General features: G+C 35.9%; 2 protein-coding genes across 2 annotated transcripts; one reads left to right on the forward strand and one right to left on the reverse strand.

Annotated features, from left to right (window-relative positions):
- Nucleotides 1–2,666: 2,666 nt before the first annotated feature.
- On the forward strand, nucleotides 2,667–7,382 carry LOC120074639 (plant UBX domain-containing protein 9). Its single transcript, XM_039027828.1, has 10 exons — nucleotides 2,667–2,866; nucleotides 3,565–3,626; nucleotides 3,772–4,159; nucleotides 4,629–4,709; nucleotides 4,793–4,891; nucleotides 4,999–5,061; nucleotides 5,287–5,502; nucleotides 6,059–6,205; nucleotides 6,759–6,815; nucleotides 7,010–7,382. Exons 1-10 carry the CDS (start codon nucleotides 2,783–2,785, stop codon nucleotides 7,115–7,117), a joined length of 1,305 nt encoding a protein of 434 aa, XP_038883756.1. The 5' UTR covers nucleotides 2,667–2,782; the 3' UTR covers nucleotides 7,118–7,382.
- Nucleotides 7,383–7,669: 287 nt separating this feature from the next.
- LOC120074632 (probable methyltransferase PMT15) lies at nucleotides 7,670–12,169 on the reverse strand. Its single transcript, XM_039027816.1, has 6 exons — nucleotides 11,077–12,169; nucleotides 9,507–9,717; nucleotides 9,108–9,405; nucleotides 8,399–8,791; nucleotides 8,191–8,268; nucleotides 7,670–8,110 (listed from the first exon to the last, which is right to left on the reverse strand). Exons 1-6 carry the CDS (start codon nucleotides 11,749–11,751, stop codon nucleotides 7,855–7,857), a joined length of 1,911 nt encoding a protein of 636 aa, XP_038883744.1. The 5' UTR covers nucleotides 11,752–12,169; the 3' UTR covers nucleotides 7,670–7,854.
- Nucleotides 12,170–13,942: the final 1,773 nt, after the last annotated feature.

The raw sequence follows: 13,942 nt of genomic DNA on the forward strand, positions 1-13,942 counted from the left end.
GAGAAAATTAGAAAGACGAACTAGAAGGCGAAAGAAGAGAAAAGATGAGAGAATGGGAGTAAATATGAAGAGATGCATGAGAGAGAGAAATGACAAAGTAATTGAGGGAGTTGGGAGAGTAATGAAAACATGTAGGAAAACGGGTGAGAGTGAGAGTGATAAAATGATGGATAATTAAACCCATCGTTTTATTTTTAGCAGTGGTCGTCGAAGTTGGGCATATGAAGGTCGTAGTTGGAGTATGTTGCCGAAGTTTCTTGTGCAAAGGTAGTCGTTGGAGTTACTCACTAGAGTTATCGTCGGTGGTGGTTGGTGGAACCCGAAGTTCTTTGTTGAAGTTGATCGTGCGAATGTGGAAGTCAGAGTTGTTTTGTACTAAGATGATTGTCGAAATTGGTTGTCAGAGTGTCGTCGGAAGTGGTTGCCGGAGCTCGGAGTTGGTCGTCGGAGTTGGCCATATGGAGGTGTTCATCGGAGTATATCGTTAGAGTGTGATAACTGTTGAGGTTGATTCCCTAAATCTCGTAGGGTCCTATAGTTTGTAAACATTGTATGAAAAAACTCTTATGTGATTATAATATATGGTATTTTATTCACTTTGTCTATAAAATATGTGATATTTTAGTTGCATTAACCACAAACCAATAAACTAACATCCAAGGTTATCTTTGTAACTTAAGCATGTATGTGGAGACATGTAAGTGGATCTTGTTTAAGTTATAACCTAAATGGTCTGTAGTAGATGGATAAGACCGAGTACCTTATCCTAGTGACACTACGAGTATGACCTTCTTAGGTGTTACAATTGTTGTAAAGTGCTACAAATAATTTGGATATTCTATACAAAGGAGTTTGTATAAGACCGGACCACGAAATGTTTAGTTTCATTATATAACATCGTTCATAATAGAGATTAACATTTCTCCAGGATGACCATAGGTAACATGAACTGAATCTTGAGTGAGTCATGAACTCTTGCCTCTGAGGGCGGTCATTTGATTTGTATGGGTGAGAGTGGCCAGATCGCAGACTCAACAAGCCTACCATTTTGGGGATTCGTCTGATTAGGGAGTTGGGAACACAACTACACAAGATGAAATTCACTCCTTCCACGAAGCATGGGGTAAGTATATAAATTGCTTATTTAAAGGGCTGATTATGAGTCTCGAATAACGTGGCACCACACCATTTCTTGGCCCGAGAGGGGTTTAGTCATAGTGAGACTATGGTCTATTGTTCATTAGAGGGATCGATGGTACTTAAAGAGTTAGATGTAACTATAGGGGCAAAATGATAATTTGACCCAACTATACTTACGAGCAATTTGTAAATGGTTATCATACTGTTGATTGATTATATCAAATTGACACAAAAATATATCTGTAGTGCGAAGAGTGCAGTTGTCGGTCTTTAGTGGAGTGCCCTTTAATTAACGGATGGTGGATAATGTAATTAAAGAGTTTAATTAATTATTCATGTACCGTTAGAGCTTCAAGCTATATGTCCATAAGGTCCCCTTGGTAGCTCAAAAGAATTTAGTTGTGAATCAGTTTTTGGGTTAATTTAAATTGTTCAAATTAATAAGAGAGATTTAATTATATATGATATAATTAAGTTGTTTCAATTATATATGATATAATTATCATAATGTATTTGATATATTATAGTTTAATGGGAGGAAATATACATTTGAATGAGATTCAAATATATTTTCTATAATGTGATTTATAGTTATTAAATTTAATAAAAATATGATTTATATTAAATGTCATAAAATAGAGAAAAGAAAGTATAGTTTATATTGTATGTGATACAATATTAAAACTATAAGTTATATGATATATTTGATATAATATATAATTTAATATAAATATAATTTGATAAGTTAGTTATCACATTTATTATTATTTGAATAATAACTTCCATCTTTCTCTCCAACCACCTCAGTGGATGGTTATTGATTTTGTGGCAAGAGGAATAAAATAAAAATGATTTTCTTCTTCTTCCTCTACCATTGATGATTTGATGAACAATTGAGAGATTTACAAAAAGTTATTTGTTTTCTTGAGAGCATCCCCAATCTTCTTCCTCCACACTCAAACTTTCCGTCCTAACCAAAATAGTCAGAGTCCACTACTCTTGGGTTCTCATCCCGAGAATACCAAAGATTCATTGTGGTAGTGTCCCTGTTACTATTCGAGATACCTTGAAGAATGTCTTCAAGAATTGTTGTTTCTATTTGAGGCTCGTGAGAGAAAGTTTTACGTGAAGAAAGGTTTTAGGGTAATATATCTTGAACTCTTTTTTTTTTCTTGTAAAAGCATGTTGTAGGTTAACTTCAAAATCCTTATCTACTGTATGTTTACTGTAAATTATGTTTTCAATAGTTAATGGAATTTGAATGATCCACTTCCGTTCAAGGATCTCTTCAATACGAGTTTCTTGAGTAATGGTAATCACCAACGAAGATCGATGGGTGGAACCATTAAAAATATTAAAGGGAGAAAGAGATTGGGGAGAGTTAGGGTAAGTTGGTTAGATAATGTAACTCAACCTTAAAGTTAAAAATCGAATAGTCAAAAAGCCTCCCCTACAATAGGCCAATTTGTCCGAAACTTTACCTTTCAATCAAAACAAAAGAAAGAAAAACAAAACCAAAAAGGCGCGCAATCTTGTAGTTCGTCTATATATATACATAGCGTATCGCACTCTTCTTCCACAAGTCCACCCAAAATCCCTTCTTTCTCTCTGCCTCTGCCAATTCCCGAGACAATTCGGAGCAATGTTCCGGCCGGATCAAGAAGCGGTCGAAACCTTCATGAGAATCACCGGCGCTTCCGAGTCTCTCGCCCTGCGCAAGCTCGAGGTCCAATTCTCTTGTTCGAGTTCATAATTTTCCGATCTCGTACCTTTTTTTTAATCTAATTTTGTTCTCGTTATGTAGCCGCTTCTCCGATTTACTGCATTGTTCTGATTAAGCCACATTTCATTGGTAGATTGACTTCGTTATGATTTCTTTTATTAATCGGCATTTGGTTCCTTCCTTGTTTGGTTATCAATCGCTTTGTTTTGAGAGTCCGAGAGAGTAATGTGGTGAAATTTGAAAGGTAATGCTTGATTTACTTTTGCCCCTTAGACAATGGCTGGAATAAAAGTTCATATGACGACAATTTGATTTTATGGTTTCGTCTATATATCGTTCTGTATGAATTGAGTTTAGATAGCGTAATTTTTGTTAATTTCTTATGTCAATAATGGTTATTAGATTACGGACTTTGCCTTTTGCTCAACTTCCTTTGATTCTTCTTTGAGACATCTTCTGCTTATTATTGGGATTCTTCATCATGGTCACACAGGTTTGCGTAATTATAATATCTTTACATGATCTATAGAATATCGATCATTTGATTTCCTATGTCATCCCTATTGTATGCGTCGTTTTATCCTCTAGACCTATAAAACATGTAACTTGAATGTGAGCTTAGAAAATTTAGCTGCCTGGGGTTTTTACCTAAACTTATTAGAGTTAGAGTTCTAGTCATCTAACATTATGGTCGTGGGCAGGAATACAGAGGCAATGTCAATGCAGCAGTCAATTCTCATTTCAGTGAAGGGTACAGTTTCAAGTATGTAGTTTCACATTATCTAATTTTAGTATTTTTCAGTCTCTACCTCCTTTTATTTTTATTTTGCAATATGCTGGCTTCATCTGTTTAGTTGTACACAATGCTTATGTCTTCTATTTTCTTTATTCTGTTCTTTCTTGCTCAGTCAATATGTTGCACCCACCAACCCAGAGCATAACTACACTAATGCAAGTGGTGGGAGTCAAGGTGGACAATATGGGCTTTGGCCACTTTTTAATGCTGCCAGAAGTTTCAGACCATCAAACCTTCTTGATCCAAATTATAGAAGAAATTTTTTTGACCAGATGCGTAGATATCCATCATTTGGCCTTCCATCTTCTAATTCACATTCACGACCAGGAGGTATGGGGCCAATTCCTTCAGAGTTCAATAGCTTTCCTGCACAACCTTCTCATCAAGCATGGAGAGCCAACTTTTTGGATGAAAATTACAATTCATCATCCAGGAATCAGATAAGAGAGAGTGACACCGAGGATGAAATGCTCAGAGCTGCTATCGAGGCTTCAAAACAGGTTGAAAAAATTGATCTATGCTTGCAGGCATTGTTGGACATATATGCTAGTTCTTGATTGTATGTTATATATATATTTTTAGTAACATATATACTAGTTCGATGATAGAGGAGTTCCTCCTCCATCCGCCTTTTAAAGATAAAGGTTGTTTTCTTTGGTTTGTGGGGGTGTGTAATTTTATGGGATCTTTGGTAGGAGAGAAACAACATAGTGTTTCGTGGAGTGGAGAGAGACCCTATTGAGGTTTGGTTGTTAGTTAGGTTTCATGTCTCTATTTGGGCTTCGGTTTCAAAGACTTTTTGTAATTATTCCCTAGGCAATATCTTAACTAGTGTCCCTTTCTCTAAGGGGTTTTGTGGGCTTAGTTTTCTTGTATGCCCTTATATTTCTTTTTAATTTTTTTTTCCCAATGAAAGCAGTTGTTTCTATTAAAAAAAAAAAAAGACATAATCTGCATATTCTGTTGTAGGATTCTGATCTTGAGCTCTTACAAAGGCAACTTCAGCAGGAGGAAGAGGATCTTGCTCGTGCAGTTTCATTGTCGTTGAGAGTATTGTACTCCCCTTTTCTTAAAGAAAATAAAAATTGATAGTTTGATGCTTGTCCATATCTTAAAAGCTGAATTGACTTCAGATGGCCGAGCAAGAGAAAGCAATCCGTGAGCTGATGGTAGAGAACAAAGATGAAGCTACAAGCATAGGAAGGAGAGAACCTAGCAACAGTGGACCAAAGGTATTGGTCACTGTTTGTCATTTGTGCCCTTTGTGCCTTTTATGCTTCTCACTGACTTAGATCTGTATTTTATTTCACAAAAATTATCTGTTCATCAAAATGCCTAGGAGTGCAAAGGGGGAACTAGTACTCATCACCAGCATGAACGAGGTGCTTTTTATCCTAAAGAGGTAATATGGTACAGGTTTATCTCTTGATTTGTTACCATATATATATATGTGATTGGCACGTACACTCATGCACAAACATTTATGACAATGACTTTGTACTTTATATTATGAGAATATGTTAGGACGTCCAACTTCCCTCTGGCATGCTTGATGAGGGAAGAAGTAACGTGTCTTTCATTTTTATGGGAACTTGATTCATGTTCTTTTTTTCCCTGAACTTAAAAGTGGGATGGCATCACTTCCAAGGAGTTAAGTGAATCGGTATTGCTTGAAGCTGCCCTTTTTAGGGGAGTTTCTGACAACTTCTCAGAGAACTCCATGCCGGCATCTCATTTGCAAAAGGATAAAATTCAAGGCACAAGTGAGGGCAGTGATCTGCTACCCGTGCCATGTTTCTCAATACCATCCTCATCAACACAGCAATCACGACAGCAACAAAAGGTTTGATTCTGTTTCCCATGGTTTAAGCTTGCAGTAATTTGTGCTATATGTACTGTACTGTGACATGTTTGATGCTTGGGGATGATGAGTATTTAGCCATAGACCTTATATTGAACTATGACTTTTAAAATGTTATTAGTCTATTTTCCTATCTATTTCTGGACTATTATTTATTTATTTAATTTCATGCTCCTTCACCGAACTTCATGTTTTATTCCTATTTTTTTTACTTGGAAAATAACAACAAAATTTTAATAAAAGAGTATTCATTTACCTTTCATGCTTGGTTCATTGTTGATGTGCGTTTGATGGTGCCTAATGTGGTTCACTTACAGCCTTCACACATTTTATTTCTGCTCTTAAATTCATAGGTAATATAGAACATTATCAATTTGAGAATATCATCCTCGTATGTTGTGTTCAAACTTCATGATCATTTAATCCCTTTTCAATATTTGTAATAATGGATCAAACTTCTCTATCTATATTTGAAGATAAGCAAGTATTAACAATGGATTTTCATCCTTGAACCTCTGATTCACCATGGATATAACAGGAGACAGTAAGAAGTTTAGCTGCTCAAGGAGGAGCTCCATTTCCTCCGGAACCAGAAATAAATGATAAAGATTCAATGACCCTTCTTCTTCGACTGCCAGATGGACACCGCCATGAACGACGCTTTCTCAAGTCTGACAAACTTCAGGTAAAATTTCATGGATGCTCAGTAGGATTGCAAGAATTTTGTTTAGGCCAAATGTGTTTTTGTACCTAAGATTATGATATTTTTCAATTTACTCCTTTTTGTTTTGACATTTTAACAACTATGCCGCTTGTTGGTGAATGTTTAAAATTAGTTTGTGATAATCTTACATTGCACAGTAATTGGAGAAGTAATTAGGTTTCACTTGAGGGTTTTTTGTTTTGTTTTTGTTTTTTTTTTTTAAATAATTAAAAAAAATCCTCATCCAAATTTTACACGATACTAATGAGTTATATAGTTTAGAGAAATGATTAGGTTTCACTTAAGAAGATTTTCTAATTCCTCTTCCAAATTCCTAAAAGGTAGTATAAATTTTGATTCTTCTTCTTTTTAAGTGGCTTCATTTCTCGTCTAAATTTTTGCTAACTACCATGCAACGAAAGGCTGGATGCTTATATTTCCAATTTTGACCTTCACTGACGGGAAGGGTATAGTTAAAGAATACTAAAATGTAAAGGACCACTGAACTGACTTTGGCTTTCTTGTTATGGCGTAGCTTCTTTTCAACTTCATTGATGACAAACTAGCTATGAAGCCTGGCACATATAAAGTGGTAAGCTGGCAAATTTTCTCCTGCCGTTGATTCCTAAAACAGTTGCTAACTTGGTTGGCATAATACTGCAGCGTTTTCAAATTTTAACCATGCCCTTGTACTTGTACCGTTTGTTTATGGCATTTTAGCGAATACATTCACAATAACATCATGAATAATCAATCCGAGTTTCACATCTAATTTTTTATGAACAGGCAAGGCCATATCCGAGATGTACTTTTGGAGTTGAAGACGGTTCAATGATGTTGAGAGATCTCGGCCTCACTGGCAAGCAAGAAGCCTTGTTTGTGGAGTTAATATAGTATAACATTTTGCACCAACTACTTTCGAATTGAAGCCAAAACTGGATATGATGGGTGACAATGCAGACAGGTGCTCAAGCTCCATATAGTTTATGTATATGAATAGTTGAAAACTATTGGTGTGTCGGTGGCTAAAAGAAACGAGAGTTCTTTGAACAAGGGGCTGTTTGAGTGATCTTAATTTATGCTTCTTAATAGATGATTCTGTTTAAATCAATTGACTTGATTAATACTATTCTATGTCAGATCTGAAGTCTTGACAAAAGTCATTTGGTCCATGTCCCTGTTAGGTTAGATTTCTAGCAAATTTCCCATATTACATCCTTTCATTGTTTGCCATAAAAGTAGAATTTCAACATTTGAGTTTTATACTTAGTACAGGTAACTGTGCCATTTGTACTACCAAACATCAAAGCTGTTCTCGAGAGCCTCTCTCTGACTCTTAGCTCGTGGTAAAACGTTGACTTCAAGATTGAATGTGAATTTGATAGTTTATGATCCGTTTGTATGCATAATACAGACTGTTTATTTGTTGGGTTTGAAATGTTGTACTGATATTTCAATTTGGTACCTCAATAATTCTTCTTTTTAAAATAATTTGTCACTGTGATACAACCTCCGAAAGTCCCTTCACAAAAAATGGGTATTAAAAAAATGAATTTATGATCAGAGTTATTGACCGCAAAGATTAGAAAGGTAAAAGGAATGGCACTTTGAATCAAATCGTTGGGACACTGCTAGCTCTCAGAAGATGTTTGCTTTTCTTGATTTTCTTCTTCAGGTGCAGGTGCAGTCCAATACTGCTTGGTTGCCACCAATATCTTCTCTCTCTGATGGGGTCCTTTCTCATGGTCTGCGATTCGGCATTCCCATTGCATAGCCTCTGCAATGTTCTTGACCTCCACCAACACATCCACGTCGTCTCTGAGGATCACGCTGCCCTGTGGCCGAAGAATCCTGTCCATTTCCAGCAGAATATCCTCCATTTCACATCTGCAACACAGGTACAATTTCCTCACAAGTTAGTTTTCAAGCATTTTGCGAAGAATATTTTAATATGCAGTCTAAGTTACCTGTCCTTGTACATACTGAAGATCGAATCGCCATGAATGAAGTCGTATGTTCGAGGATAAGTTGACATCGCCTCGCACCTAAGATCAGTTGGCATTTTCAAGTCAAAGTGATTATATAGCACACTAATACAAAGTACTACAACTTGCTTGTGTTGTATTTGTCAAGTTTAGTTTGCTGCAGTTAAGGATGCATTTTAGTTCTACATACCAATTTTGATATGTTCCGATAAGTCCTCGTTCGTAGATGACTCCAAGGGTGTTAAAATTCGCTTCGACAGGGACGACGTTCATGACCCACAGAGGATCATCAATTAGGGCAGCTGCAAAGCCACCCAAGAACGAGTTCATGTCGAGCAAATTGCGGTATCTCCCGGGCTCGGCAAGCTGGTTGTCCAAGGCCTTGTAATGTGCTACTCTCTTTCTCCACAATTCCGTATTTTCAGTGAAGTTTTCTGCTGTGATTTGCTTTAAACTCCCACTGCTAATTCTTGGTGGAACAGACGTCAGTCTCTCTGGCCAGTTGAGCAGCTGCCCACCAGCTGTTTCTTTTATATCAGACACTTCAGGAAGTGGGGTCAGACAAGGCTCCATTTTAGTGTACCTGCACTTAGACAGAAAAGTATAAATACAAGGTAATAAGTATTATGACTGAAAAAGATGGAAACTGTTCTCTCTGTATAGTTATCGAAATGAGGAATTGATTTCTGTTGATTCTTGGAAACAAAACCAAGCTTAGAATAAAGAAATAGCCGATGGAAGAAGCAAAGAGCCCAATCCCTTGAGCATCTTTTTGGATATCAAACTTTTTAATCACTTTGGTTTTGGTATCACTGCCAAAGTGAGATCACTGGTCGACTCTGGCTTTTAGCTTTGAATATCTTTAGAAAAAAAGAATCAAGGCCAAACAGTTTACGAACCATGCGGTATCGGGGTCCTGTCCCTGGCAAAAGTTGGGGAATTTAAAGACTTTGCGATTCTTTTTACAGTGAATATGGTTGGTTGGTTTTTGCCAAATTGCAATATCATCCTTCTGCTTTAACTTTTTCCAGCAAAGGCTTTTAGCCACAGCCTCGATTTTCGCCTGCTCGTCTTGGAGATCCCCCGTCGTTCTGTTCCAACCTTTCCAGTGATTTTCCCAGTTTATCGGTGGCCCGGAAAGAACCCAATAGCCACCAGGCCTTAGAATCCTGTCGACTTCGATCAAGTACATTCCATCTGCTCCACATAGAAGATGAAATAACTTGGAATGAAAATGAATGAATGAGAATACCTGTGGTAGTTAGTACTTGGAATGGAAGAAAGACGTAGAAAAATACCAGATTGAGCCCAGGGAATGAGGCAGCGAGAACAGTGTGCCATGTCGAAGGCTCGAGACGGATAGGGAAGCCTAATGGAAGCAAGAACTCCGATCAAAGTGGGAACTCCGCGTTCGAGTGCAAATTGAACTTGCGCTTCATGAGTGTCTCTAGGTGCAAATGACATTGTCACTATGTTCCTTGACAATAAGTATGCCCCCCAACTTGCCACCTTACCAAACAACAACAAATCATTCGTTTCTCAATACAATGGTTTCTACTTTCTTTATTATTTTTTAAAGGACTTAATGCAATATTACTACCATACAGAAACAGTTTAACAAATTTATTGACAGCATTATTTTCATTTCTTCAAAGTTAATCAAATTTTGGAAATTTTAATTAAATATAATTTAATTATATATAAATGTAAAGACATAATAGTGAAAATAAATTGAGGAAGCAGGTAATGACAGGCTCTGTACCCTGTTTGGAAAAACTATGTTCCATTTTTCAGTTTTTTTCCCCCCTTCAACTTGAGCTTTTTATAGTCAATACGTTTAATGCAAATTCCCTTTTCTTCTCAAATTCAGCTGCACCTTCCTCACTTACCATATGTATAAAACATATACTGCCAATATTTTCCTTCAAACGTAACTAAAATAATAAATGCTAAATTATAAAAAACACTCCTAGACTCTACCCTACTTTCAAAATGCCAATATTGACTTCTCGCTAATGTTTAAAAAATATATATATGAGGTAGAAATTAATCGAAAAGTTAAATAAAATTTAAGACTAGAAACAGTACGACAATGATCTGAAATGGTGAGGAATAATATTCAATTTTTGAAAGAATAAAGTTATTTTTAAAACCGTAGACAAAATTTCAAAGCATTTTTTTAAGAAAATAACTTCACCCCTAACAAAATTCATAGTTTACAGTCGGCTAAAATTAATGTCCATTAGCTAGAATCACATGCATCCATCTGCACCAATACCTGCTGAGAAATTTTCCAAAATTATAGTTGCCTCTAATTTTTAGCAATTTGTCATCAATAATTAAAATTACGTAGAACCAATTAAAATAACAAAAAATTATTTACAAATATTTTCCCATATATATATATATATATACATGACGTGCGTGGCACTTCTCCATTGGTCGGTGCCGCTTTTCACTGAACGTAAACATTACATATATTATCTATTAAGAGTCAAACTAGTCACCAAATTAATTATTATTATTATAATAATAACATTTTTTAAATAATAATAACAACAACAATTATATTTTAAAAAAAAAAAAATATCTTCAGCCAGCTAAATATCCGTATGTGGAATGCTAGACGTGAAAAGGCAGTCAAAAACAAGAAATAAAAAAGATAATTGTGGGCAATTGGATGGATATTATTTTCTAAAAAAATAAATAAATTTGAAAACTAAAATTTCTTTATTGGCACTCGCCAAGTGAAAAGTCTCATTTATTCCCATTGTTGGAATTTTCAAAATAGTAAATTCAATGAATTTGAATCAAGGCGGCCGGTTTAAACCGGCCGGTTCAGAAAATAGTCGAAAAATCGTTACGTACCCCACAGCCGGTGTCAACGGCGGTTCTGATGGATCCGTCGGCGAGATTGATCAATTTTCCGATATCGTCGATATAGGCGTCGGCCCCACGAGGGAACATGGTACCGCCGCCGGGAAATCTGAACCGGTCATTCTCGAACCGGACCCAATTCTGATTCTTTTTCTCCACTGTCAATTCCTTATGCGGAACATTCGAAAACCAGGCGAAATCCCGGCTCTCCGGCCATCGGAACGGCACCTTGTAGCCGGGTGGCGCCGGAATCCGGCACTTCAGAATCTCACCGGCGACCGGGCAGTGCCTCTCTCTGTAAATCAATCGGTCCCTGTCGAATTTGAGCGACCTTTCTCGGTCTTCACAGGGTGTGTATTCATAGAGCTTCGGGTCGCACGAAGGGAGGTTAGGGCGACGCGCTTTCTGGACAACAGGGAGGTCGGCGGCGGTGTGATGGGCGGCGAAATCGAGATCGACGACGGCGTTAACGGTGGAATTTTCGAAGGCGGCATCGGCGGCTGTAGTTGTCGTACATGCGTAATTTCTGCCGGCGAATAAGATGGATTTTCCGACGGACTGTTGCCAAACGCCAACAAGGTAAAAGACTGCGCAGAGGATCGTGACCAGAGTTATCGTATAGAGATTTAGCCTACCGGCTTTGAATGAGAAATGGTTCACCGCCATTGAAAAATTCAAGAAACAGGGGAAAACGAGCAACAGAACCACACCCTAAAAAACAGAGTCTCTCTCTCTAACTCTGTGGATTTAATTTCAATGAAGAGAGAGAGAGAAAGACATATTGAAAGAAGAAGAAGATGAAGAAAGTGGGTGTGGAGATTTGGACTTTTTAAAGGGAAGGTGACGACTGAGGCATTCAAGAACAGGGGAGGGAGAGAGAGAAAGAAGATGGCGGCGCATGAGGAACACGCGCGGAAGCGCCGCCGTTGATGGCGGAGATAAAAAGAAAAAGTTGGATTTTTTTTTTTTAAGAGGAATTTTTTGTGGATTTGTTAGACAGAGTGATTGTACTTGTAAGATAATTTATTTATTTGATGTTATAGAAATTAGAGAATATTTATGAATATTCTCGTGTTTGTTTCTCTTCCAAATTCATAATGTATGGAAGTTCTTGTTCTTGATATTCGAGATTTTTTTTTGCACATACTTTTAAAACAGTCTTATTCGATTACGACGTCTTAATTTTGGTTTCTTCCATTTTGTTCCCCATTCTAAAATGAAATAAATATTTACTTACAAATATTATATAAATTTCCTTCCATGTTCGTTTCACTGTTCTAATTTTGAAAACAAAATTTTAAAAATAAGGGATTCAATAAAAATAAAATTAGAAATGAGATTCTAATTTAAACAATTATTTAAAATGTATTTCATAAAATTAATTGTAGTTATCTACGAGTATTCGGTTGACAATAAACTATTATTAAATTATTTATGAATATGATTTATGTTAAAAAAATTTATATAATAATTATTTAGTAATATTATATAATTCATAATACATTACATAATACGTATTATGTTTTTAAAAAATGAGTTGAGTTTATAACCTGATATATCGTATTTTCAAATGTTTTTATTTATTTATTTCATATAACTCTGAATTTTTAAATTTTAAAATCCAAAATCTGAATATAAGGCAAACATAACAATATTGTTTTTAAAATGTTAACGGTTTCGATTACAAAATCTGAAAATAGTTTTCAGAAATAGAATCCGAGTTGTCTACGATATTTGTTGTGCTTAAATGAAAACATAAAACAAAATCTGAATTATCTATCAAATAGGTCCTAAAAGACTTATTTTTTTTTTAGAAAATTTGAAAACAAAAAATTTAATAGAAACTTGTTGAGATATATGATTGGTACTTGGTAGAGAATTCAACTCACTGAATAAGTTGACTATAAACTATTACAGGGCAGTTGCAAATATAGCAATCAAATATATAGTATTAATAAATAGAGTACAATTCAAGAGAATTTGCAAATATAGCAAAATTTAAATCCAACTGATAGAGTCTATTAGTGATAAACTATATCATTAATAGGAGTCTACATTCATGCATAGGCTTGACAATAAATTTATCGATGAAAAAATTAACAAAAGAAATAAAACATTTATTTCATTAAATAAAGTTCTCAAATAAAAAATCTTGAAACACCGTTGGGGGTACCTGACCCAAACTTAGAATAAGTTGCAATTAAACAAATTAACAAATGAATAAATGAAATAACCATTAATTTTAAAATGCTAGACTCCTAAACCAGACCCTATCAAATAAAACCTAAGTGCGGAAGCGAGAACATGTCCCAATGGTCGGGTCATGGATCCCTCTTGTCATTCACCGATCTATCTTTATCTTTACCTGAAAAACATGAAGAGAAAATGATGAGTATATAAAAATACCCAGTAAGCAACCCACTACTGAGCCCACCATATCAACTATTAGACTTCCTATAAGGACTAAGGGCACATTACGCATCGTAGGTATAGGCATAGGCATAAGCATAAGGGGTGAACCTGGAGACATGCTTTCATAGGTAGTGACCTAGAGGGACATGGTCACAAATATAAGTGGTGATCCCAAGGGAGCACCATACATAGGCATAAAGTGTGAGCCCGAAGGCTCACTACATGCGATGTGCATAGGTCAGTAAAAATGCTAACAACCACTATAATTCAACTTACGCATAAGCATACCGTCATAGTCATAAATCATGCTTAAGAGATTTCAAAACAGTCTCTAAATCCATCCATCAATCAAACATGCATCAAAACATAATATCAAGATCCATGGCATAAACATAAACTTCCACAAATTCAACTGACTAACAAGCATGTCATAATATTCCAAACC

The sequence above is a fragment of the Benincasa hispida genome, chromosome 1 (genome assembly GCF_009727055.1).
Source record: "Benincasa hispida cultivar B227 chromosome 1, ASM972705v1, whole genome shotgun sequence".
Classification (NCBI taxonomy): Eukaryota; Viridiplantae; Streptophyta; class Magnoliopsida; order Cucurbitales; family Cucurbitaceae; genus Benincasa; species Benincasa hispida.

What these genes read in the sequence shown, in the direction of transcription:
- LOC120074639 (XM_039027828.1), top strand. Translation starts at nt 2,783, where the DNA reads ATGTTCCGGCCGGATCAAGAAGCGGTCGAAACCTTCATGAGAATCACC. An exon ending in CAGTTTCATTGTCGTTGAGA is followed by an intron (nt 4,710 to 4,792) that starts GTATTGTACTCC and finishes AATTGACTTCAG; the next exon opens with ATGGCCGAGCAAGAGAAAGC. An exon ending in GTGCTTTTTATCCTAAAGAG is followed by an intron (nt 5,062 to 5,286) that starts GTAATATGGTAC and finishes TGAACTTAAAAG; the next exon opens with TGGGATGGCATCACTTCCAA.
- LOC120074632 (XM_039027816.1), bottom strand. Translation starts at nt 11,751, where the DNA reads ATGGCGGTGAACCATTTCTCATTCAAAGCCGGTAGGCTAAATCTCTAT. An exon ending in CCGTTGACACCGGCTGTGGG is followed by an intron (nt 9,718 to 11,076) that starts GTACGTAACGAT and finishes TTGTTTGGTAAG; the next exon opens with GTGGCAAGTTGGGGGGCATA. An exon ending in TTCAGTATGTACAAGGACAG is followed by an intron (nt 8,111 to 8,190) that starts GTAACTTAGACT and finishes CCTGTGTTGCAG; the next exon opens with ATGTGAAATGGAGGATATTC.